Source organism: Pelophylax lessonae, assembly GCF_965119305.1.
Source record: "Pelophylax lessonae genome assembly, chromosome: 3".
Taxonomy (NCBI): domain Eukaryota; kingdom Metazoa; phylum Chordata; class Amphibia; order Anura; family Ranidae; genus Pelophylax; species Pelophylax lessonae.
This window is the reverse complement of record NC_138770.1, coordinates 662,248,030-662,274,859: the sequence shown is the minus strand read 5'-3', so window position 1 is coordinate 662,274,859 and position 26,830 is coordinate 662,248,030. Positions and strand designations below refer to the sequence as shown.

Below are 26,830 nucleotides of genomic sequence, written 5' to 3'. Positions count from 1 at the left end.
ATATTTCCCGCCAGTTCTCCGTAGTCGGAGGGCGGGGTTAATGATCGACAATGGGGGCGGGGTTATTTCTCTGCCTTTCTCATGCCCTCGGCGGGGAGGGCGGGGTTAATGATCGGCCTTTCTCATTCAGGCGGTAGGGGCGGGGTTATTGCTCTGCCTTCCATATACACTTGGCAATGGGGGCGGAGTTAATGAACGGCCTTCTCCCTACACTCTGCAGGGCGGGGCGGGGTTAATGATCGGGGTGTAGGCGGGGTCATTGCTCGGACTTCCTCATCCAGCAGTCGGTGTGTCATGGTGACTCCGGGGTCGGTGCGGCCTCAGGCTGGGATGAAGGCGGCGCTGGGCCTGCTGCTGGTGGTCTGGGTGTCCGGGCTGTGCGGGGCGGACCAGGAGGAGAGCTCCGTCCTCACTGTCACCTCCGAGAACTGGACACAAATACTGGAGGGACACTGGATGGTAGAATTGTGAGTACCGGGGGGGGGGGGGGGTATAGTGACAGGAGAGAGAGAGAGAGGGGGGGATATAGTGACAGGAGAGAGAGGGGGGATATAGTGACAGGAGAGAGAGAGAGGGGGGATATAGTGACAGGAGAGAGAGAGAGGGGGGATATAGTGACAGGAGAGAGAGAGGAGGGGATATAGTGACAGGAGAGAGAGGGGAGATATAGTGACAGGAGAGAGAGAGAGGGGGGATATAGTGACAGGAGAGAGAGAGAGGGGGGATATAGTGACAGGAGAGAGAGAGGGGGGATATAGTGACAGGAGAGAGAGAGGAGGGGATATAGTGACAGGAGAGAGAGGGGAGATATAGTGACAGGAGAGAGAGAGAGGGGGGATATAGTGACAGGAGAGAGAGAGAGAGAGGGGGGATATAGTGACAGGAGAGAGAGAGAGAGGGGGGATATAGTGACAGGAGAGAGAGAGAGGGGGGATATAGTGACAGGAGAGAGAGGGGTGGGGGATATAGTGACAGGAGAGAGAGAGAGGGGGGATATAGTGACAGGAGAGAGAGGGGTGGGGGGATATAGTGACAGGAGAGAGAGAGGGGGGGGATATAGTGACAGGAGAGAGAGAGGGGGGATATAGTGACAGGAGAGAGAGGGGGGATATAGTGACAGGAGAGAGAGGGGGGATATAGTGACAGGAGAGAGAGAGAGGGGGGATATAGTGACAGGAGAGAGAGGGGAGATATAGTGACAGGAGAGAGAGGGGGGATATAGTGACAGGAGAGAGAGAGAGGGGGGATATAGTGACAGGAGAGAGAGAGGGGTGGGGATATAGTGACAGGAGAGAGAGAGAGGGGGGATATAGTGACAGGAGAGAGAGGGGTGGGGGATATAGTGACAGGAGAGAGAGAGAGGGGGGGATATAGTGACAGGAGAGAGAGAGAGGGGGGATATAGTGACAGGAGAGAGAGAGGGGTGGGGATATAGTGACAGGAGAGAGAGGGGTGGGGGATATAGTGACAGGAGAGAGAGAGAGGGGGGATATAGTGACAGGAGAGAGAGAGAGGGGGGATATAGTGACAGGAGAGAGAGAGAGGGGGGATATAGTGACAGGAGAGAGAGAGAGGGGGGATATAGTGACAGGAGAGAGAGAGAGGGGGGATATAGTGACAGGAGAGAGAGAGAGGGGGGATATAGTGACAGGAGAGAGAGAGAGGGGGGATATAGTGACAGGAGAGAGAGGGGAGATATAGTGACAGGAGAGAGAGAGAGGGGGGATATAGTGACAGGAGAGAGAGAGAGGGGGGATATAGTGACAGGAGAGAGAGAGGGGTGGGGATATAGTGACAGGAGAGAGAGAGAGGGGGGATATAGTGACAGGAGAGAGAGGGGTGGGGGATATAGTGACAGGAGAGAGAGAGAGGGGGGGATATAGTGACAGGAGAGAGAGAGGGGGGGGATATAGTGACAGGAGAGAGAGAGGGGGGGGGATATAGTGACAGGAGAGAGAGAGGGGGGGGATATAGTGACAGGAGAGAGAGAGGGGGGATATAGTGACAGGAGAGAGAGGGGGGATATAGTGACAGGAGAGAGAGGGGGGATATAGTGACAGGAGAGAGAGAGAGGGGGGATATTGTGACAGGAGAGAGAGAGAGGGGGGATATAGTGACAGGAGAGAGAGAGGGGTGGGGATATAGTGACAGGAGAGAGAGAGGGGAGGGATATAGTGACAGGAGAGAGAGGGGGAGGATATAGTGACAGGAGAGAGAGGGGTGGGGATATAGTGACAGGAGAGAGAGGGGGGGGGTATATAGTGACAGGAGAGAGAGAGGGGGGGGGGTATATAGTGACAGGAGAGAGAGAGAGAAGGGGGGGATATAGTGACAGGAGAGAGAGAGGGGGGATATAGTGACAGGAGAGAGAGAGGGGGGATATAGTGACAGGAGAGAGAGGGTGGGGATATAGTGACAGGAGAGAGAGAGGGGGGAGATATAGTGACAGGAGAGAGAGAGGGGTGGGGATATAGTGACAGGAGAGAGAGAGGGGTGGATATAGTGACAGGAGAGAGAGGGGTGGGGATATAGTGACAGGAGAGAGAGAGAGGGGGGGATATAGTGATAGGAGAGAGAGAGGGGGGGATATAGTGACAGGAGAGAGAGAGAGGGGGGAGATATAGTGACAGGAGAGAGAGAGGGGGGGGGTATATAGTGACAGGAGAGAGAGAGAGAGAGAGGGGGGGATATAGTGACAGGAGAGAGAGAGGGGGGGGATATAGTGACAGGAGAGAGAGGGGGGGATATAGTGACAGGAGAGAGAGAGGGGGGATATAGTGACAGGAGAGAGAGGGGTGGGGATATAGTGACAGGAGAGAGAGAGGGGGGATATAGTGACAGGAGAGAGAGGGGTGGGGATATAGTGACAGGAGAGAGAGAGGGGGGGGATATAGTGACAGGAGAGAGAGAGAGGGGGGATATAGTGACAGGAGAGAGAGAGGGGGGGGGGGGATATAGTGACAGGAGAGAGAGGGGGGGATATAGTGACAGGAGAGAGAGAGGGGGGATATAGTGACAGGAGAGAGAGGGGTGGGGATATAGTGACAGGAGAGAGAGGGGTGGGGATATAGTGACAGGAGAGAGAGAGGGGGGATATAGTGACAGGAGAGAGAGAGGGGAGGGATATAGTGACAGGAGAGAGAGGGGTGGGGATATAGTGACAGGAGAGAAAGGGGTGGGGATATAGTGACAGGAGAGAGAGAGAGGAGGGGATATAGTGACAGGAGAGAGAGAGGGGAGGGATATCGTGACAGGAGAGAGAGGGGTGGGGATATAGTGACAGGAGAGAGAGGGGGGGGTATATAGTGACAGGAGAGAGAGAGGGGGGGTATATAGTGACAGGAGAGAGAGAGAGGGGAGATATAGTGACAGGAGAGAGAGAGGGGGGATATAGTGACAGGAGAGAGAGAGGGGGGATATAGTGACAGGAGAGAGGTATGGGGATATAGTGACAGGAGAGAGAGAGGGGGGGATATAGTGACAGGAGAGAGAGAGGGGAGGGATATAGTGACAGGAGAGAGAGAGGGGAGAGATATAGTGACAGGAGAGAGAGGGGTGGGGATATAGTGACAGGAGAGAGAGGGGTGGGGATATAGTGACAGGAGAGAGAGGGGTGGGGATATAGTGACAGGAGAGAGAGGGGAGGGATATAGTGACAGGAGAGAGAGAGGGGGGGGGGGTATATAGTGACAGGAGAGAGAGAGGGGGGTATATAGTGACAGGAGAGAGAGAGGGGGGAGATATAGTGACAGGAGAGAGAGAGGGGGGATATAGTGACAGGAGAGAGAGAGGGGGGATATAGTGACAGGAGAGAGAGAGGGGGGAGATATAGTGACAGGAGAGAGAGAGGGGGGGGGTATATAGTGACAGGAGAGAGAGAGGGGGGATATAGTGACAGGAGAGAGAGAGAGAGAGAGGGGGGGGATATAGTGACAGGAGAGAGAGAGGGGGGGGATATAGTGACAGGAGAGAGAGGGGGGGATATAGTGACAGGAGAGAGAGAGGGGGGATATAGTGACAGGAGAGAGAGAGGGGGGGATATAGTGACAGGAGAGAGAGAGAGGGGGGGATATAGTGACAGGAGAGAGAGAGAGGGGGGGATATAGTGACAGGAGAGAGAGAGAGGGGGGGGGATATAGTGACAGGAGAGAGAGGGGGGGGATATAGTGACAGGAGAGAGAGGGGGGGGATATAGTGACAGGAGAGAGAGAGGGGGGATATAGTGACAGGAGAGAGAGAGAGGGGGGATATAGTGACAGGAGAGAGAGGGGTGGGGATATAGTGACAGGAGAGAGAGGGGTGGGGATATAGTGACAGGAGAGAGAGAGGGGGGATATAGTGACAGGAGAGAGAGAGGGAGGGATATAGTGACAGGAGAGAGAGAGGGGAGGGATATAGTGACAGGAGAGAGAGGGAGGATATAGTGACAGGAGAGAGAGGGGTGGGGATATAGTGACAGGAGAGAGAGGGGTGGGGATATAGTGACAGGAGAGAGAGGGGGGATATAGTGACAGGAGAGAGAGAGAGAGAGAGGGGGGGGATATAGTGACAGGAGAGAGAGAGAGGGGGGGATATAGTGACAGGAGAGAGAGAGGGGGGGATATAGTGACAGGAGAGAGAGAGGGGGGGATATAGTGACAGGAGAGAGAGAGGGGGGGATATAGTGACAGGAGAGAGAGAGGGGGGATATAGTGACAGGAGAGAGAGAGAGGGGGATATAGTGACAGGAGAGAGAGAGAGGGGGGTATATAGTGACAGGAGAGAGAGAGGGGGATATAGTGACATGAGAGAGAGGGGGGTATAGTGACAGGAGAGAGAGAGAGAGGGGGGATATAGTGATAGGAGAGAGAGAGGGGGGGTATATAGTGACAGGAGAGAGAGAGGGGGGGATATAGTGACAGGAGAGAGAGAGGGGGGAGATATCGCGACAGGAGAGAGAGAGGGGGGGATATAGTGACAGGAGAGAGAGAGGGGGGGTGTAGTGACAGGAGAGAGAGAGAGAGGGGGGGGGATATAGTGACAGGAGAGAGAGAGAGGGGTGGGGATATAGTGACAGGAGAGAGAGAGGGGGGGGATATAGTGACAGGAGAGAGAGAGAGGGGGGGGGGATATAGTGACAGGAGAGAGAGGAGGGGATATAGTGACAGGAGAGAGAGAGGGGGGATATAGTGACAGGAGAGAGAGAGGGGGGATATAGTGACAGGAGAGAGAGAGGGGGGATATAGTGACAGGAGAGAGAGAGGGGGGATATAGTGACAGGAGAGAGAGAGGGGGGATATAGTGACAGGAGAGAGAGAGGGGGGATATAGTGACAGGAGAGAGAGAGGGGGGAGATATAGTGACAGGAGAGAGAGAGGGGGGAGATATAGTGACAGGAGAGAGAGGAGGGGATATAGTGACAGGAGAGAGAGGGGGGGGGATATAGTGACAGGAGAGAGAGAGGGGGGATATAGTGACAGGAGAGAGAGGGGTGGGGATATAGTGACAGGAGAGAGAGGGGTGGGGATATAGTGACAGGAGAGAGAGGGGTGGGGATATAGTGACAGGAGAGAGAGGGGTGGGGATATAGTGACAGGAGAGAGAGGGGAGGGATATAGTGACAGGAGAGAGAGAGGGGAGGGATATAGTGACAGGAGAGAGAGAGGGGGGATATAGTGACAGGAGAGAGAGGGGGGGGATATAGTGACAGGAGAGAGAGAGGGGGGGGATATAGTGACAGGAGAGAGAGAGGGGGGGATATAGTGACAGGAGAGAGAGAGGGGGGGATATAGTGACAGGAGAGAGAGAGGGGGGGATATAGTGACAGGAGAGAGAGGGGGGGATATAGTGACAGGAGAGAGAGAGGGGGGATATAGTGACAGGAGAGAGAGAGAGAGAGAGAGAGAAGGGGGGATATAGTGACAGGAGAGAGAGAGAGGGGGGGTATATAGTGACAGGAGAGAGAGGGGGGGATATAGTGACATGAGAGAGAGGGGGGTATAGTGACAGGAGAGAGAGAGAGAGGGGGGATATAGTGACAGGAGAGAGAGAGAGAGGGGGGGATATAGTGACAGGAGAGAGAGAGGGGGGGTATATAGTGACAGGAGAGAGAGAGAGGGGGGGATATAGTGACAGGAGAGAGAGAGGGGGGAGATATCGTGACAGGAGAGAGAGAGGGGGGGGATATAGTGACAGGAGAGAGAGAGAGGGGGGGATATAGTGACAGGAGAGAGAGAGGGGGGAGATATAGTGACAGGAGAGAGAGAGGGGGGATATAGTGACAGGAGAGAGAGAGGGGGGAGATATAGTGACAGGAGAGAGAGGGGGGGGGTATATAGTGACAGGAGAGAGAGAGAGGGGGGGATATAGTGACAGGAGAGAGAGAGAGGGGGGGTATAGTGACAGGAGAGAGAGAGAGAGAGAGAGAGGGGGGGATATAGTGACAGGAGAGAGAGAGGGGTGGGGATATAGTGACAGGAGAGAGAGAGGGGGGGGATATAGTGACAGGAGAGAGAGAGGGGGGAGATATAGTGACAGGAGAGAGAGAGGGGGGGTATATAGTGACAGGAGAGAGAGAGAGGGGGGGATATAGTGACAGGAGAGAGAGAGGGGGGAGATATAGTGACAGGAGAGTGAGAGGGGGGGATATAGTGACAGGAGAGAGAGAGAGAGGGGGGAGATATAGTGACAGGAGAGAGAGAGGGGGGGTATATAGTGACAGGAGAGAGAGGGGTGGGGATATAGTGACAGGAGAGAGAGAGAGGGATATAGTGACAGGAGAGAGATGGGTGGGGATATAGTGACAGGAGAGAGAGGGGTGGGGATATAGTGACAGGAGAGAGAGAGAGGGGGATATAGTGACAGGAGAGAGAGAGAGAGGGGGGGATATAGTGACAGGAGAGAGAGGGGGGGTATATAGTGACAGGAGAGAGAGAGGGGGGAGATATAGTGACAGGAGAGAGAGAGAGGGGGGAGATATAGTGACAGGAGAGAGAGGGGTGGGGATATAGTGACAGGAGAGAGAGGGGTGGGGATATAGTGACAGGAGAGAGAGGGGTGGGGATATAGTGACAGGAGAGAGAGGGGTGGGGATATAGTGACAGGAGAGAGAGAGGGGGGATATAGTGACAGGAGAGAGAGGGGTGGGGATATAGTGACAGGAGAGAGAGGGGTGGGGATATAGTGACAGGAGAGAGAGGGGTGGGGATATAGTGACAGGAGAGAGAGAGGGGGGATATAGTGACAGGAGAGAGAGAGGGGTGGGGATATAGTGACAGGAGAGAGAGGGGTGGGGATATAGTGACAGGAGAGAGAGAGGGGTGGGGATATAGTGACAGGAGAGAGAGGGGTGGGGATATAGTGACAGGAGAGAGAGGGGTGGGGATATAGTGACAGGAGAGAGAGGGGTGGGGATATAGTGACAGGAGAGAGAGAGGGGGGATATAGTGACAGGAGAGAGAGAGGGGTGGGGATATAGTGACAGGAGAGAGAGAGGGGTGGGGATATAGTGACAGGAGAGAGAGGGGTGGGGATATAGTGACAGGAGAGAGAGGGGTGGGGATATAGTGACAGGAGAGAGAGGGGTGGGGATATAGTGACAGGAGAGAGAGGGGTGGGGATATAGTGACAGGAGAGAGAGGGGTGGGGATATAGTGACAGGAGAGAGAGGGGAGGGATATAGTGACAGGAGAGAGAGAGGGGAGGGATATAGTGATTGGGGAGGGTTGCTTTGCTGGCTGTCCCTGTACATTGTTATTCACCTCTCACATCTAATATTTGGAATATCTGGACTCTCATTTTGCCGGTCTGGGTTATCATTTTTACAGTATGATGCTGAATGAGCGCTGCGTCCCATGCCGGTGAGGGTTGTGTCCCATGCCGGTGAGGGTTGTGTCCCATGCCGGTGAGGGTTGTGTCCCATGCCGGTGAGGGCTGTGTTAAAGTAAATGTAAACGATCATCTGGTAAAACAACCCATTCAGTATAAAATGGAAGTGAAAGGCGAAGTATTTGTGTATTTGTCACTATTGTAGCGTTGGACAGTGGGAAGGAGGAATCCTCAGAGTGATGTATGGTTGGGTGGTATTGGCGACGTATCGCTTGGTCGTATTGGTGACGTATCGCTGGGTCGTATTGGTGACGTATCGCTTGGTCGTATTGGTGACGTATCGTTGGGTGGTATTGGTGACGTATTGGCGACGTATTTTTGGGTCGTATTGGCGACGTATCGTTGGGTCGTATTGGCGACGTATCGTTGGGTCGTATTGGCAACGTATCGCTGGGTGGTATTGGCGACGTATCGTTGGGTCGTATTGGCGACGTATCGCTGGGTGGTATTGGTGACGTATCGTTGGGTCGTATTGGCGACGTATCGTTGGGTCGTATTCAGGGCTGTGGAGTCGGTAGATAAATGTTCAGACTCCTCAGTTTTTTTTGTACTTCCGACTCCTCTGTATTAATCTTTCGACACTGATTTGGGTGGGTGGCATGTGCACCCCCACTGTCTTATTACACAGTAAAAAATATGGCGGCTGGTCGGCAAGTGGTTAATAGACTGCTGACTGCAAGGGAATTTCCCTCAGGGCTCAGGGAATGAGACGAAGATCTGCTGACTTCCATCATTTAATTATATGCAAGAAAAAAAAAAAAAATGCTGGTTGGTGTTTTTTTTTTTTTATTTGTTTTTATTTATTTATTTATTTTTATATGCTGTTTGAATGCCTTTTTTGTTTTGGTGTTTTTTTTTTTTTTTTTGTTCCTTCACCACATGTTCTTGGGCAAGTCTGTCTGCCTTGGTGAATCATCCCCCAGTATGTCCGATAAGAGTATGACAGAAGAGACCTCTTTCATGGCGTTCTTTCATATAATTAATTTATTTTTTAATCTGTCCAGTAACTGGCGCGATGCTGTGATATCCGTTCCTGCGCTCGTTTTTTAGTAGAAGTTTCTATTGCAGATATTTCATCAGAAAACATTCACAGGATGTTAGAAGAACTCTGGGGTTTGATCGCTCTGCCCACACTCTACAGTATACCAGCAGGAAAGGAAGTGGTAGATGGCTGATAGCGATAATGTGGCATTTTCTAAGCTCTCGGGCAAACCGCTTTTTGACTCAACTTTTTTTTTTTTTTTTTGCCCACCTGTAATATTCTGCATTTTTATCTGAAAATGACTTAAAACTCTCCACAACCTGAGATCTTTTCTGAAAGCTGAGGACTTATAGAATATGGTAGCTGCAATTTTTTAAGTTGCACAGTATTTGCTCAGCTATTAATCATACGCATATTATCAGGAAAAATATTTAAAGCGGAGTTCCGGGCACAAAATCGACCTAATCGATTTTGTGCCCATCCGCTGGCTCTTCTTCACCTGAAAAGGAATTGGATAGTTAGGTAGGTATATATATATATATATTTTTTTTTACTCACCTTGTAATTGTAGATAGAAAATACTCACCTATTCTCCACTTCCTCCCTCTGTGCCGCGGCTCCGCCGTCACTTCCTCTTTGCGATGATTCCTGGGAGCTGAACGTCTTCGCTTCCAGGAATCAATGCGACGGCACCGGCCCCGCTCGTCACTTCCGGTGCGACGCCGCATTCCCTGCTAAACAGCTTCTGGGCATGCCCAGAAGCTGTGGAGGAATGCGGCGCCGGAAGTGACGAGAGCGGCCGGTGAAGGTGCATTCTGGGAGAAGATGACACGAAAGAGGACGCAGAAGAGGATCGCGCTGGCTTCAGCTGCCCACAACAGAGATGGCAGCGCTGGAGAAGAAATTTTAAAAGTGAGTATTTCTTCTTGCAGGTAAGTGTGAACCGGGACAGATCAGAGGCTAGCCATTGTGGAATGTACTAGCCCTGACTGTCCCGGGGGTATGTTCACTGAAAAATGTTTTCTGTTCCCGGAACTCCGCTTTTAAGATTAATTTTAGTGCATGCAAACACAATATAATACCCAATTTACACAAAATATATAAAAGAGGAGGTTGCCTCAAGTAAATAGATACCAAGCATGCCAAGTGTTAACATTTGTGTTTGACTGTGACATAAGCAAAAAAAGAAAAAATGCAGGACTCAAAAATCTTTTTAGGCAATGCTTGCAAAGCCCTTACAGCTATGTTGAGTAAATGGATATCAAACCAATGTTAAGAGTCGGTTCACACTATGGCGACACGACTTTGGGGGCGACTAGTGAAGTCGCCGTGCACTGCGACTTGCACGGACTTCACATAATGGAAGTCAATGCAAGTCGCTCCGACTTAGAAAATAGTTCCTGTACTACTTTTGACCGAAGTCGGAGCGACTTGCATTGACTTCCATTATGTGAAGTCCGTGCAAGTCGCGGTGCAATGCTTGAGTCTCTCCTATTAGAACGGTTCCAATTGCACTGAATGGACCGCGACTTTGTCAGGCAGCCAAGTCGCCTGACAAGTCGCGGTAGTGTGAACCGGGACTTAGTCTTCAGATTGCGTGTGCCCATAATATTGCAAAAAACGACGGTACCCAACACACACAATATCTTTTCCATTGTCCCTGTATGTGGATGATGGCACTGTAATTATTTTAAGGCGGAGTTCCACCCTGGGAACGTTTTTTTTTATTAAAAATTCCCCCGGGACAGTCAGGGCTAGTACATTCCACAATGACTAGCTTCTGATCTGTCCCGGGTTGCATTTACCTTTTTAGGAGAAATACTTACCTTCTTCTCCAGCGCTGCCATCTCAGGTGTGGGCAGCTTGAACCCAGCACAATCCTCTTCCGTCCTCTTCGGTCCCACCATGCACTGCACCGGCCCCGCCGTCACTTCCGGGGCTTCAGCGTCATCCCTGCACAGCTTCTGGGCATGGTATGACGGCGCCTGAACCGGAATTGACGTGGGGGGCCGGTGCAGGCACATTGATTCCTGGGAGCGATGACGTTCAGCTCCCAGGAATCATTGCAAAGCGGAAGTGACGGATCGCTGTGGCCGCTGAGGGGAGGAAGTAAGGTGAGTATATTTTCTTCTATACGAGGTAAAAAAAAAAAAAAATTGCGATTATCCATTTGTTTTTCAGGTGACCCGGAGCGAGAAGATGGAGGTAAGTATAATTTTAGGGTGGAACTCCACTTTAATGAACAAAAAAAAAAAACATTGAAGTGCCTTCTTTCCTAATCCATATACAGCTGTCACATAGTGGTGCGCCGAAATGAAAATTCTTAACCGAAAATTTAGGATTCACTTGGTCGAAGTTGGAAAAAAAAAAAAAAAGTGTGTGTGTGGCAGCGTTCAGCGACTTATAGTGGGGCTGTGAAATTGCGGCGGACAGACCGGACACTGTCACTTTTTTTACACATTTTTTGGACACCAGTAACATTATTACAGTGATCAGTGCTTAAAACTATGCACTGCCACTGTACTAATGACACTGGCAGGGGTTAACATGGGACAATCAAAGGGTTAAATGTGCTCCTAGGGAGTGCTTTCTAACGGTGTTTGGGGGAGGTGCTCTGACTGGGGGAAGACAGATATCTGTGTTCCTGCTTCTTCCTCCCTGTCAGAACTGCGATCTGCCTTGTTAGATGGGCAGACCGCTGTTCTGTGCCTCTCGGGAACGATCGCAGGTTGATGTCTGCCGGACCCGCTGATCGGCTCACCCTGTAGCCAATCAGTGTGCAGTTGCGCCTCTGGTGGTGCGTGTGTGCCCCCGCGACCCATGCACGAAATTACATACAGGTACGTGATTTCGCTCTGGGGAGCCGGCTTGCCGCAGTAGAAGTACTTTAGGCGGTCGACAAGTGGTTAATTGCTATGTATTCCTTCACAATGGTCCGTTGCGCTTCCGTTGCAGTGTTTAAAAATCCTGCTTGCGGCTTTTATTGGTGCATATTTGGTCAGTTAAAAAAAACTGCATGAAAAACGCCCCTCCCCATTGAAAACCTCATCAAAACTTCATCCGTGTTTTATGCGGTTTTAGAGTTGCATGACCTATGAAAAACGCACTAGAATTGTGGCAAAATTGCACACTTTTTTCGGTGGCCATTATCTATCTATCTATCTATCTATCTATCTATCTATATATATATATATATATATATATATATATATATATATATATATATATATACAGTAAAACCTTGGTTTGAGAGTAACTTGGTTTAAGAGCGCTTTGCAAGACAAGCAAAATTTTCAAATAAATTTTGACTTGATATACAAGTAGCCTCAAGTCACAGCTGAGTATAAAAGAGAAGAGAGGAGCCTCTAAGTGTAGCAATATTGTTACATTTAATGAAGGTTCAACATTTAGCAACTCACATGGTTGATGATTGGAACAGGCACATCTAAGTATGCAGGCATCCAGGCTAAAGCTGTCCACATAGACCATCCTCTGCACCGCCATCTACGTCATCCCTTCCATGCTGCCCCTCGCTTTCAGATCGCTTTACTGCAGGGTGGTCTTCTGTTCAGGATTATAGACTGGCAGCCGGCGGTGCAGAAGATGGTCTATGTGGACAGCTTTACCCCGGATGCCTGCATACTTAGATGTGCCTGTTTTATTCATCAACCATGTGAGTTGCTAAATGTTGTACCTTCATTAAATGTAAACATATTGCTACACTTAGAGGCGCCTCTCTTCTCTTTGATACTCTGTAGCTCCTGCTGGATTTTGCTTCTAATCCACTTGTGGAAGCGGCTATTTGTGGATGGACATTTTATGGTTAAACAACCTATCGCAATGCTATAATCTTTCTATATGGACTATAAACTGAAGGACTCATGAAGAAATGGTTGTGGAACGAATCATCGGAGTTTCCATTATTTCTTATGGGGAAATTCGCTTTGATATAAGAGTGCTTTGGATTACAAGCATGTTTCCGGAACGAATTATGCTCGCAATCCAAGGTTTTACTATATATATATATATATATATATATATATATATATATAGTATATATATATATATATATATATATATATATATATATTATATTGTTCGGGTGTTCTAAGTCATTTTCTTTCAAAAAATACTGATTTTCACTTGTAAACAAGTGTCAGAAATAGGCCTGGTCCTTAAAGCGGAGTTCCGCCTTCCCCTCCTCCCCCTCCAAAAATTAAAAGTCCGCAGCTACACATACTGTACACATACTGTAGCTACTGACTTTTAATATTAGGACACTTACCTGTCCTGGAGTCCAGCGATGTTGGAACCGCAGCCGATGTTTCCATCTGCTGTCGGGTGCTGCCACCACCATTGTCGGTAAGGGAACCCGGCAGTGAAGCCTTGCAGCTTCATGGGTGGGTCCCTACTGCACATTCCTAATTGCTTGGCGGAAGGAAAGGAGGAGGGGCCAAACTTCCAAGGGACGGCGCCGCGTTGCTGTATCCCGGAAGTGGGAAAGGGTTCCTGTCAAAAACGGGTACCCCCCCCCCCCATCCGAAAGGTGCCAAATGTGGCACTGGAGGGGGGGGGGGGGGAGTAAGCAAAAAAGCATAGGTTCCACTTTTAGGTGGAACTCCTCTTTAAGTGGTTAATTTATTCATAAACAATCTGGAGGATGGGAAAACCAGCACAATCTCGGTATTTGCGTATGATACCAAGTAGGGATCGACCGATATCAAGGGCCGATATGCCCTTTCCCGATATATTGTAATCGGCCCCGGTAACCGGTTACCGATATTGCCGATATTTCGGGAAAGTGCTTGTACCGGAGTGATGCCTGCAGCTAGGGGCATCACCCCGGTAACGGCGTCCATAGCTGACGGTCGGCTGTCTTGTAATGACAACTGATGTGGCTGAGAAGGCGCTCGGCTGTCATTACAAGGAGCGGGAGGGGACGTCCTCCCGCCACCTTCCGCGGCTCGCCCGGGTCTCCCGTCCCACTGGGATACTCGGGCATCCTACCTGCACGGCTGCCGAATAGAAGACACGATCAAAGCCGCATTCGGCTCTGATTGGGTCTCCATGTAAAAACCCCAAAGTGATGTCATGACATCCTTTCCGGGTACTCTGCGCCAGATTAAAAAAAAATGACAGCATTTAAAACAGCCAAACTTGGCGTTTTGAATGCTTTTAGGTGCACAGGAGGGGTTTGGAGGTCTTTTAGATCCCCCAGATCTCTCCATATCAGTACCTGTGTTTTAAAAAAAAATCAAAAAATACAATTTCTTTAAATGTACGAAAATATCGTCCGATACCGATATGCGATGACTAAAATACCGGTATCGGCAATAAAAAAAACGATATCGGTCGATCACTAATACCAAGCTAAGCAGGGCAATAACTTCTACACAGCATGTGGAAACATTACCTGAACAAAATATTCTTTATTGCAATGATCTCCTTTTTTATTCTCTGCACAATCTGCAAAAATAAATATATATATATATATCTCTAAAGTGTGTGTGTGTGTGTGTATGTGTATATATATATATATATATATATAATATAATATAATTTTTTTTTTTTGCAGAGAATAAAATGGAGATCGTTGCAATACTTTGTCACACCGTATTGGGGCAGCGCACTTACAAATGCAATTTTTTTTGGGAAAAAATTAATTCTAAATTAAAAAATAAGAAAACGGTAAAGTTAGCCCAATTTGTTTTTTCAATAATGTTACGCCGAGTAAATACCTACTCAACATGTCATGCTTCAAAATTGCATACGCTCGCAGAATGGTGACAAACATTGGTACTTAAATCTCCATAGGCGTCGCTTCAAAAATTTCTACAGGTTACCAGCTTAGAGTTGGAGGAGGTGTAGAGCTAGAATTATTGCTCTCGCTCGATTATCTCATGTGTGGTTTGAACACTGTTTACATATGTGGACGCGACTTGCGTTTGCTTCTGCGCGCGAGCTCAAAGGGACAAGGCGCCCTTACATTTTACATTTTTTTATTTATTTTTTTCCCTTACGTCAAAGTAGTGACGTAAACCTGCGGCGGGCGGTCCGGAATGGTTAAACAGGATTGGTCCTAGGACAGATCCTTGGAGGACACCACTTTTCCACACCAGACCTTTCCGAGTACTCCCCATTTATCACTACTCTTCAGACTCACCCCTGAAGCTTGTTTTGAATCCAGATACTCACCCTATGGTCCATACCTACGTACTAGTGATCGACCAATATCGGTTTTTCGTTGCCGATACCGATATTTTGGCCAATGCATATCGGTATTTGCCGATTTATTTTCGTACATTTTAAAAAAATGTTTAATTTTTTCTTGACAGGTACTCTTGTGGAGAGGATCTGGGGGTCTAAAAGACCCCAAACCCCTCCTCTGCACTTAAAATCATTCAAAACGCTAAGTTTGGCTGTTTTGAATGCTTTTTTTTTTTTTTTTTAATCTGGCGCCGAGTACCCGGAAGTGATGTCATGAGATCACTTCCAGGTTTTTGCATGGAGACCCAATCAGAGCCGAATGCGGCTTTGATCGGGTCTTCGGCGGGCCATGCAGGCTGGTTGCCCGGGTCTCCCTGTGGGATGGGAGACCAGGGTGAACTGCGGAAGGCTCCATCAGTTGTCATTACAAGACAGCCGACCGTCGGCTATGGATGCCGGTACCGGGGTGATGCCTCTAGCTGCAGACATCACTCCGGTACAAGCACTTTCCCTAAATATTGGTAACCTCCGGGGTCGATTCCGATATATCAGGGAAAGTGGATATCGGCCCTCGACATATCAGCTTTGCTGATAATCGGTCGATCCCTACTACGTACCCTAGTTTGTACGTTTGTGGGGAACTGTGCAGTTGTGCTCATAAGTTTACATACCCTGGCAGAATTTGATTTCTTGGCCATTTGTCCGAGAATATGAATTATAACGCAAAAACTTTTCTTTCACTCATGGTTCGTGTTTGACTGAAGCCATTTATTATCAATCAACTGTGTTTACTCTTTTTAAATCCTAATGACAACATAAACTACTCCAAATGACCCTGATCAAAAGTTTACACACCCTGGTGATTTTGGTCTGATCACATGCACACAAGTTGACACAAAGGGGTTTGAATGGCTAATAAAGGTAACCATCCTCACCTGTGATCTGTTTGCTTGTAATTAGTGTGTGTATGAAAGGTCAATGAGTTTCTGGACTCCTGACAGACCCTTGCGTCTTTCATCCAGTGCTGCACTGATGTTTCTGGATTCTGAGTCATGGGGAAAGCAAAAGAATTGTCAAAGGATCTGCAGGAAAAGGTAGTTGAACTGTATAAAACAGGAAAGGGATATAAAAAGATATCCAAGGAATTCAGAATGCCAATCAGCAGTGTTCAAAATCTAATCAAGAAGTGGAAAATGAGGGGTTCTGTTGAAACCAAACCACGGTCAGGTAGATCAACTAAATATTCAGCCACAACTGCCAGGAAAATTGTTCGGGATGCAAAGAAAAACCCAGAAATAACTTCAGGTTAAATACAGGACTCTCTGAAAACAAGTGGTGTGGCTGTTTCAAGATGCACAATAAGGGGGCACTTGAAGAAAGATGGGCTGCATGGTCGAGTCACCAGAAGAAAGCCATTACTACGCAAATGCCACAAAGTATCCCACTTATAATACGCCAAACAGCACAGAGACAGGCCTCAAACCTTCTGGCACAAAGTCATTTGGAGTGATGAGACCAAAATTGAGCTTTTTCGCCACAACCATAAACGCTACATTTGGAGAGGAGTCAACAAGGCCTATGATGAAAGGTCCACCATTCCTACTGTGAAACACGGAGGTGGATCGCTGATGTTTTGGGGATGTGCGAGCTACACAGGCACAGGAAATTTGGTCAGACTTGATTGCAAGATGAATGCAGTATGTTATCTAAAAATACTGGAGGAAAATTTGCATTCATCAGCCCGGTAGCTGCGCATGGGACGTACTTGGACAATTCAACATGACAATGATCCTAAACACAAGACCAAGTCGACCTGTCATTGGCTACAGCAGAATAAAGTGAAGGTTCTGGAGTGGCCATCTCAGTCTCCTGACCTCAATATCATTGAGCCACTCTGGGGAGATCTCAAACGTGCCGTTCATGCAAGACAGCCCAAGAATTTACAGGAACTGGAGGCTTTTTGCCAGGAAGAATGGGCAGCTTTACCATCTGAGAAGACAAAGAGCCTCATCCACAAATACCACAAAAGAGTTCAAGCTGTCATTGATGTTAAAGGGGACAATACCGGTATTAAAGCGGAGTTCCTCCCTAAAATTATACTTCCATCTTCTTGCTCCGGGTCGCCTGAAAAACAAATGGATAATCGCAATTTTTTTATTTTTTATTATTACTTACTTTGTTTAGAAGAAAATATACTCCCCTTACTTCCTCTTCCTCCCCTCGGCGGCCACGGCGATTCGTCACTTCCTGGCTTTGCAATGATTCCTGGGAGCTGAACGTCATCGCTCCCAGGAATCAATGCGCCTGCATCGGCGCCGACATCAGTTCTGGTGCAGACGCCGTCATACCTTGCTAAACAGCTTCTGGGCATGCCCAGAAGCTGTGCAGGGATGACGCTGCGGCACCGGAAGTGACGGTGGGGCCGGTGCAGTGCATCGTGGGACCGAAGAGGATGGAAGAGGACGCAGAAGAGGATCGCGCTAGCTTCAAGCTGCCTACACCTGAGATGGCAGCTCTGGACAAGAACTTTTCAAGGTAAATATTTCTTCTAAAAGGTAAGTGCAACCCGGGACAGATCAGAGGCTATCCATTGTGGAATGTACTAGCCCTGACTGTCCCGGGGGTATTTTTATTAAAAAAAACTTTCCCAGGGTGGAACTCTGCTTTAAGAACTGGGGTATGTAAACTTTTGATCAGGGTCATTTGGGTAGTTTCTGTTTGTCATTATGATTTAAAAAGAGTAAAAAACGCAGTTGATGATGATAAATGGCTTCAGCCAAACACTAACCATGAGTGAAAGACGTTTTTGTGTTATTCATATCCTCTGAAAAATGGCCAAGAAATCATTAATTCTGCCAGGGTGTGTAAACTTATGAGCACAACTGTATCAGATGCCTTTGCAAAATCCAGATACACGACACCTACAGGCCTTCCTTTTATCTAGATGGCAGCTCACTTCTTCATAGAAGGGTAATAGATTGGTCTGGCAAGAATGATTTTTCATGAATCCATGCTGATTACTACTGATACCGTTTTTCATTACTAATAATCTTGTGTATAGTCCCTTATCCTCCCCTCCAATAGCTTGCATTCTATTTTTGTTAGACTAACCGGCCTGTAGTTCCCCAGGATATATCTTGACCCTTTTTTAAATATTGGTGCCACGTTGGCTTTTCTCCAATCAGCTTGTACCATTCCCGTCAGTAAACTGTCCATCAAAATTAGGAACAATGGTCTGGCTAGCACCTGGCTGAGTTCCTTAAAGAGGTTGTACACCGAGAAAATTTTTTTTTCTCTTCTTTACATCCTGAAAGAGAAACACATAATGAGCTAGTATGCATCGCATACTAGCTCATTATGAAATACTTACCTTAGAACGAGCCCCCGCCGTGCCGCCCGCTTACCTCTATGACGGGCGACATGTATAGTCGCCCGTCTTCCGGGATCGCGGCATCCGGCCATCTGATTGGCCGGAGCCGCGGCGACGTCACTCCCGCGCACGTGCGCGGGAGCCGACGGTCACGGCACGGGGCTCTGAAGGAACGGCACGATCTGCCGTTCCTTCAGAGCGCATGCGCCAGTGACGTCACTGGCTGCATTAAAGGTAAATATCTCCTAAACGGTGCATGTTTAGGAGATATTTACAGTACCTATAGGTAAGCCTTAATATAGGCTTACCTATAGGTACAACTTCCTGAGGAGGGTTTACTTCCTCTTTAAGGAACCTTGGGTGTAAGCCATCTGGTCCCAGTGACCTTATTTATGTAAGTTTTTGCAAGTCTAATTCTGACTCTGTCTTCTGTTAACCATGAGGGTGCTTCCTGTGATGTATTAACGTCAACATTAAAGTCTAGGTTACTATACCCCCCCCCCCCCCCACCACAGTTATTTTGTGAAGACCTGAGGAGAATTTATTTAGAAACTTTGCCTTCTCTCTGTCTTTTATAGCCAAGTTCCCTTCATTATCCTTTTATGAGGCCAATTTGTACTCGCCTCACTTTCTTACTATTTAATGTGCCTTTCGTGCTCTTTCTTAGCCACCCTGATTCCGCTCTTCTATTTCTTATTGCATTCTTTGTAATGTTGGAATGCTGCCAATGACCCCTCAGCCTTGTATTTTTTTGAATGCCTTCTCTTTTGTTTTATTTGCATTTTTACATTGTAGTTTAGCCACCCAGGGTTTATTTTAGCTCTTTTAAATGTATACCCCTTTTGGAATGCACTGGCCAATACCTTTTAGTATGTTCTTATAGCACTCCCGGTGTCTTTGTATTACCCTTGTGTTTCCCATTTATGTGATTTTAAACTCAAACTAATTGATCAGGTCTGTATTATTTGTAATCAGTAGGTCTAGTAACGCATTTTCTCGTTGGTGCTTTCACCATCTGACCCATTAAATTGTTCTGCAGACCATTTTATTTTATTCTCTAGGGCCTCTGATTTAAAAAAAAAAAAATGTTTGGGGGTTCTAACTAGTTTTCTAGCAAGAATAAGATTTTCAGGATTTCTCCAGAGCCTGTCCTATCCTCTGGAATGCTCTACCTCAATCTGTTCGGCTGTCTCCTACTCTGGCTGACTTCAGGTGATCCCTGAAAACTCATCTCTTCAGGGAAGCCTATCACACCTCCAATTGATCATTTACCTCTTCCATCAGCTCATTCCCCACAGTTATAACCTTTTTACCACCTGCCTCACTGTGACGGTACTAACCGTCACTATGAGTGAAAGACAGATGATTGCTTTAATATTTGTCAGCAAAATCTTCATATAGAAATATGAAGATTTAATACCACCTTACACAGTGTATTCCATGATTGGCTGTGAGAGAGACACAAAGACTGTCATTCGCAGACTTCCGTATTGTTTGTGTATTGGAAGGGAACGTGTATTGTGATAACGTTTACCGGTCTGTTCCATTGTTAAATGTTAATGACCTCACATTGTTCTGTCCAGATGGCTAGATAATTAGTTCCTGTATACACTTTTTCATCTGTATATGCTACTGTAATCAGCCAGAGGGGAGGGATTGTGTACACTGTATGAGAGTGTAAAACTCTGTTCCTATTGGATTGTGAATGTTACGTCCAGTCTTCAACAAGGTCCGCCTGGGCGGTAACCTTGTGGGTGAAAACTGTATAGAAGTCTGTTTCTTGTTCAATAAAGTTGTTCTAGAGTTACTTCACCCTCAATATAGAGTTCTGTCTCTTATTGGGGGAATATGCTGCAAGGGATTGCTATGGTCTTCCATACTCCCTTAGATAATCACTAAGCTCTTGTAAGAGCTTGTTCTGCTGCACTCTCTGGGGAAAGAGAGGTTCACCCACTGGAACCTGGAGCCTTGTCGTAGGTCCAGGGTGGGTAGGCGACAGCGAGACCCTAACCAAGCTGCGGTGGAGTGCTTGGAGCCCTCGGATGCACTAGGAGCATCTGTCAACGGAGGTACCCTGTCAGGGGTGCCCTGTTCCGTTACACTCACCCTATTAGATTGTAAGTTCTTCTGACCAGGGCCTTCTTAATTCTCGTGTATTTTATTGTATTGTAAGGCTCCTTTCACACGGTCCGCTTCCGTTGGTGGTCTCCGTGCTGCTCAGCGGGGGATCGATCCACCGATCCCCGCTGAGCAGGCAGGTGACAGCTCCATCTCCGCTCTATGTGCAGAGAGGGAGATGTCAGAGCCACGCTGCTCTCTATGGGGGAATTGGATGAGAGCGGACTGCCTGTCCGCTCTCATCCGATCCCCTGGATGGATGGAAAATAGCGTTTCCATCCGTCCGAATTTCACGGACAGGATCGGAATCGGATAGCAGTGGGTATCAGCGGACATGTCTCCGCTGAAATCCGCTGCCCCATAGGGATGCATGGAGCATCGTTCGTGTGAAAGGAGCCTAACTGTATTCTCTCCCTTTTTATATTGTAAAGTGCTGCGTAAACTGTTGGTGCTATATAGATCCTGGATGATGATGATGGATGATGATTGATGATGATCTGGCCACAGAATCGTTTGTTTTTTTTTTAAATACTTCCCAAACAGTGATCCACCGCCCCTCATACATCCGCTAATCAGGTTTTAAGCAGTTTAATAATTGATTGGCAATCATAAAATCTTAGTTTATAAAAAGTTTGCTGAGCGCCGCCATCTTTGTCTTCATCTTTGGTCACTCGAAGCCGCAGTATGCAAATGTATGCCCTGCTTCTAGATGAAGGGGGCCGGTGAATGCAGCGTGAAATCTCGCGCATGCCCAGTACTATGCGATCGGCATAGTAAGGGTTTCCATAGGGACAACTATCATCGCGTCATTTCCTGTTTGCAAATAACGCGATGAGAGGAGCGGCCGGCCGCCTACGTCACTGCCCATTGCCTCCTAGGAGTGATGAGTAAGAGCGCCCAGGACGCATTGCGGGACAGGAAGTGATGGCGCGGGCCGCGGCGGCAGAGGGAGGAAGTTGAAGGAAACGTGAGTATATATTCTTCTTAAACAAGGTAAGTAAAAAAAAAAATAAAAATTCGGGAATATCCAATTCTTTTTCAGGTGACAATAAGGAAGCGGATGCCACAAAATCTAATGTAATGATTTTGCGGCCGGAACTTCACTTTTAATCCAACATCGACACCTTCAGCAGATCGCATGGACGCCATGTGATAGAAATGTGGTGCGGGAAACGCACAGGATTCGCTGCGTTTCCCTCATCGCATCAGTGTGAACCGGTGTTGAAGGTGGACTTTGAACAGAAGTGGAGCGCATACAAACAGGAGATCTGACTTTAGAAAACAATAACCTCCTCAGCCTGATTGTAATGATTTGTTGATGTAATAAATGTTCAGCTGGAAGCTACTATTGGGGATGATTAAGATTCAGCTGTGCTGTAGAAAATTGAAGTACATTGTTTTCTTCTCTGCACCCCCCCCCCCCCCCCCCATGAAAGCCGCACAAATTGTTTTATCTTGGAGATGTTCATTCATAATCCAAAGAGCAGATTGAGGCAATGTTACAGCCTTAGGAGACATTTCATTATCTTTGTGCATGTGAGCCAGCGAGAGGATCACAACAAAAGAAATTTAACTTCCAGAGCTCGCCGACGCATTTCATTTATATGGCTTACCAGTTTTGACATAAATAAAGGTATAGATTCCTTACAGCAACCATTATTGTATATCGAATTGCTCCAAGGAGGATTGAATTGCAACAATGTTTTTCTTAATGGTTCTAAAAAAGACACATGGGACGCTTCATTTGTCAACTCTCTCCTTTTTTTATTGATTTTATTTATTTTTTTATTTCTTTCGTTTATTGACACAGAGCTCCTAATATTTATATCCATAATGTTATACTGCCCCCTACAGGAGTAGGACACTAGGCAGAAAATAATTTTGGATACACCCATGGGCAGTCCCAGGGGGTATACTCCCTCTCTGCTATCACCACTCATTTTTTTTTTGTCTAGTCGGGAGTAAGGAACTATTTCCTTGCTGGGATCTTTGGTTCTGGCAACATTTTTTAGATAGAATTTTTTTTTTTAATTTTTTCTTGTGAGATCTACAATCAACTGCCGGGCTGAATAATCTAGATCTAGTGGTCACCTCAGTCTGGCCAGCGAGTGTGCGCAGACCTCCGCCCTGTGCTAGGTTGGCCGAGACATAGCTACTGGACGAGGGGCTGGCGTGCGTGCGAGTTAAGCGCCTCGCGAGTTTGCATACGACCAAGTCTTGGCTTTCCCTCCCCATTTCGATGGAGAGGGGTTTTGTCTGGAGCAGTGCCTGCCTGGTTCCTAGTATGGTGAGTCGCTGTCCCCCCACCCCCTCCTCCCCCTGGTGGGTTTTGGAGTGGACGTGGGCCCCTCCTTGGGGCGGACGGACACCTGGGTTCCACCCCTTCCCGCAGGCAACCCACCTCCACGCCGGAGCTATTTGGGTGGTCTGGCCACTTTCCTGGGATGGGGGCAGGGCGCTAACTGGCAATGGGGGCGGGGGGGGGTGCACCGCCGGCGAACGGACGATCGATTGTGCATAGAGGGGGAGTTTTACCTGGTGGGGGCTCCTGTCAGGGCCCCCCTTTCTGCCTGGATCTGTCTTTGAGGCCTGGTCTCCATCCTGGGTCCCTGTAAGCCTTGTGGTGCCACCATTTTGCTGTAGTCTGTGTGTTTCTATACACGGTGGCCATGTTTGTGAAGTCTGGCAACCATTTAATTGTGGTTTGCCATTGGAAATGGGGTCGACCATGACAGTGGAGCCCTGTGGGCGGCAATTTGGGCGGTGAGAGCCCCTCCTCATTTCCTGGTGCTGACTCCTGGATCATTTTACTTCCTGAACGCCGCATGTGTAGTGCAAATTCCCCTAGTGGCTGCATGTGCCTGTTTCTGTGGGTGGCGAGTCTGGTGGGGTCCTCCTCCCTCTCTGCTGAGGATCGCTTGTTGCTTTGTGCTTGGTGGCCAGGTGGTGCTGCTAGCACAGTGGGGGTTGTCCCTTAGCAGTGTTTTACACTTTGTGGGGGTGCCCCTGGTGACTCATAGAGTCCTTGGAGCACATTTCCCCACCTGATTCCCCTCTCTATTAGGCTGCGGGGCCCTCCGGGTCCCAACCATCCATTCATGCACTGAAGGCGGTCCTGGAGTCCTTTGTATCCCGGGTGAAGGTGGCTTGTGGGTGACGGGCTAGCAAAAAGCACCCCCTGCCTTATTTGTCTCATCAGGTCCTGAATCTGTTTTGGCCGCCGCAGACGTGGGTCACCCTACTTGGTCTGCAACCACGTGCCTGGAATCCTCCTAATGGTGAGGATGATTCCTCCACGTCTGCAACTGCGCACAAAGGCGCTGGTGGATTTACTGATATCTGTGCGTGAGACCCCAAAGATGGGGGACGCAACTGAAGCTGCGAACTTCAGGGTGTTCTTATGATTTGGATTACCAAGACTTTTCTTGTATCAATATTGAACTTCAATTCTCTCATGTCTCTTCACTTTGGGCATTTTTTTTCACTTTTTTTTTTTTTGGATACATATGGATTATTTTTACAAATGTTTATCTATGCATACCGTCTAGTTGGTGCAGCACTTTTTATTTGTTTTTACTGCTATACAATTGTATGTCAAATTGTAGTGCTTGCAGCCATTCTAATTTTAGGTTAATAGCGCAGTATTTGTTTTAGAGAAACCTCCTGTATGGAGAAACTAGTCGCATGCGTTGCTCAGGTGTGATTTTTGCCCATTCTTCCACACAAACCATTTTCAAATCTTGAAAGTTTCATGGTCCTCTTCTATGAACTCTAATCTTTAGTTCTTTCCATAGATTTTCTATTAGGCCCCTTTCACACCTGTGCAACTTGTCCTGCGACTTGGGATTGCAAAGTTGCATGACAAGTCATATTCCATGATTTCCAATGAGTACCGTTCATATCTGTGCGACTTCAAGTCGCAACGACTTCAAAAGTAGTCCCTGCACTACTTTGGTCTGACTTTGATACGTTCTGAAGTCCAATACACAGGCGTTGCTTCAAGTCAAGTCAAAATTGCGTCAAAATCGCACGACTTTTAGGTCGCACAAATGTGAAAGGGGCCTTAGATTCAAGTCAGGTGATTGGCTGGGCCATTCTAACAGCTTTATTTTCTTTCTTTGAAACCAATTGAGCCTTTCCTTGGCTTTGTGTTTGGGATCATTGTCTTGCTGAAATTTCCACCCTCGTTTCATCTTCATCATCCCTCAGGCTGGGTTCACACTTAAGCCCCGTACACACGCACCGATTGTCGGCCAACCGTTCGGCCGTCTTTTGTCCGGTGCTGTCCTGTAGGTTGAAAAGTGCAAAAGACTGCACACGAATTTTGTCGGCCAACAACAACCGACTGCAGAAGTGATGTCATGTGCTGGTTTACTTTCCGTGTGTGTTTTCTTCTCTGAGCATGCCCAGTCTTGCTCATCTGCTTTTTGTTGGCTGAAATTTATACTGACTGACGAACAATCGGCCGTTCTTTGTTGGCCTTCAAAAATTTTATAGCATGCACACCAGATTTTGTTTGGCCGAAAAGTCGCAGTCGGTTGTCAGAAGCATCATACTAACAAGCCGACAATCAGCCGATCAGACGTTGGCCGAATATTTACGGCCGACAATCGGTACGTGTGTACGGGCCTTTAGTCCTAAGCGGCTCACAGCAGGGGTCCAGTGCAGTGCATCTCTGTTCCAGGGACGAATCCGGCCAGAATTTTTGCCTGAATTCAATCTGAAACGGAGCCAAAGACGCACAGGACCCCTGTGCAATCTGCTACGCAGCCGCCACGGAGATGTGTGAACCGGCTCCATTGAGAGCTGGGCACACGCTCTTGTCATGCAAATTGGATGTGGGGAAACCCTCGTCCAATTTGTACTCGTGTGAACCCAACCTTGATATAATTAGCCAGTACTGTATGCTAAAATCAGCCCCACACCATGATGATCCCACCTCCAATCTTCACTGTTGGTATGTGTTTTTATTTTTTGGGGTGATGGTATGGGGTTGTTTTTGGGGTGATGTGCAGTGCCATTTGACCTCCCAAACATGGTCTGAGAAGGCTATATTCTCCCAGTATTTCACAGGCTTGTCTAAATGTTGTGCAGCAAACTTTAATCGAGCTTCAACATGATTTTCCTTCACCGATGGAGTGTTGTGTGGTGAGCTCCCTACAGGTTGTGGCGGTTGAGTGCATTATTTACTAGTTTACTTTGAAACAATTGTACCTGCTAGTTCCAGGTCATTCTAAAGCACTCATTACTTGGTAATGAGTAAGCGACATCTCTAGTCATGAAATGCGTCTACCTTTTTTGTCCTTGCACTCACAGTTTGATGTTTTTGAAGTTATGCCTATTTTTTGATGTGGAATAAATACACTCCTGCTTGATTTTATATCGGAGTGCGGTCATCTCTTTTCGCTCATACATTTGGATTACGGATCCGACCAGCACCTAACACCACCTCACCTAGAGCGGTCTCCCCAGTTTGGATTCATTCTGAAGCTCTCCACAAGTGATCCTTGGCTCTTGGACAACTCTTCTGATAATTCTTTTCACTCCTCTGTCAGAAACCTTGCGAGGAGCACCTGGTCGTGGCCAGTTTATGATGAAATTATGTTCTTTCCACTTCCGGATTATGGCCCCAACAGTGCTCACTGGAACATTCCGAAGTTTAGAAGTCCTTCTGTAACCAATACCATCAGCATATTTTGCAGCAATAGGGTTGGGAAGGTCTTGAGAGAGCTCTTGCTTTTACCCATTATGAGCCATTTCTTGTGTGACCTCGGTAATGAGACACTTTTGTATAAAAAAAAAAAAAAAAAAGCTATAAGACACATTACCAGTTCATGCGCTGATCCTAAACTTGAATGTCCAGGCTGGTGGGTTCCTTTGAAAAAACACTCACGGTGATCGAATTGATGGGGCGTTGCAGCTCACCTAACCCTCCACTGGGTGGTGGACAATCAACTGTACAAAGAAAAAAAGGGCACACAGCTGCCCTAGCATAACCCTGTTTATTAAAATTAAAACAGAGCTGTGGATGAATACACTCACATAAGAAGATGAATATCAAACACATCGCTAGATCCCCAGGACGTCAACAACTCTCTCCTGTGGAGACCAGCACTTCCACTCGCCATCTGCTCTCTCTCAACCTCCTGCAAACCGAAACTTCTGGAGGTGATGACATCCGTCTCTACGTGAGCAGGTCGGAGTGCGCCTGCACCTGGACCAGCCGGCACCGCGCATGCGCTAAATGACTCAAAAGGAGAGCTGGCGGAGACCACAGGCAGATGGGC

At 47.8% G+C, this 26,830-nt stretch overlaps 1 protein-coding gene across 1 annotated transcript in view; it reads left to right on the top strand.

The window, feature by feature from the left end:
* Positions 1-260: 260 nt before the first annotated feature.
* Positions 261-26,830, top strand: part of TMX4 (thioredoxin related transmembrane protein 4) — a gene marked incomplete at its 3' end in the record, with an annotated part of 111,710 nt that continues 85,140 nt past the window's right edge. Inside the window, exon 1 of the mRNA XM_082250618.1 lies at positions 261-467. Within this exon, the coding sequence (XP_082106744.1) occupies positions 295-467 (173 nt within the window). The 5' untranslated portion in view covers positions 261-294. The remainder of the gene's footprint in view (positions 468-26,830) is intronic.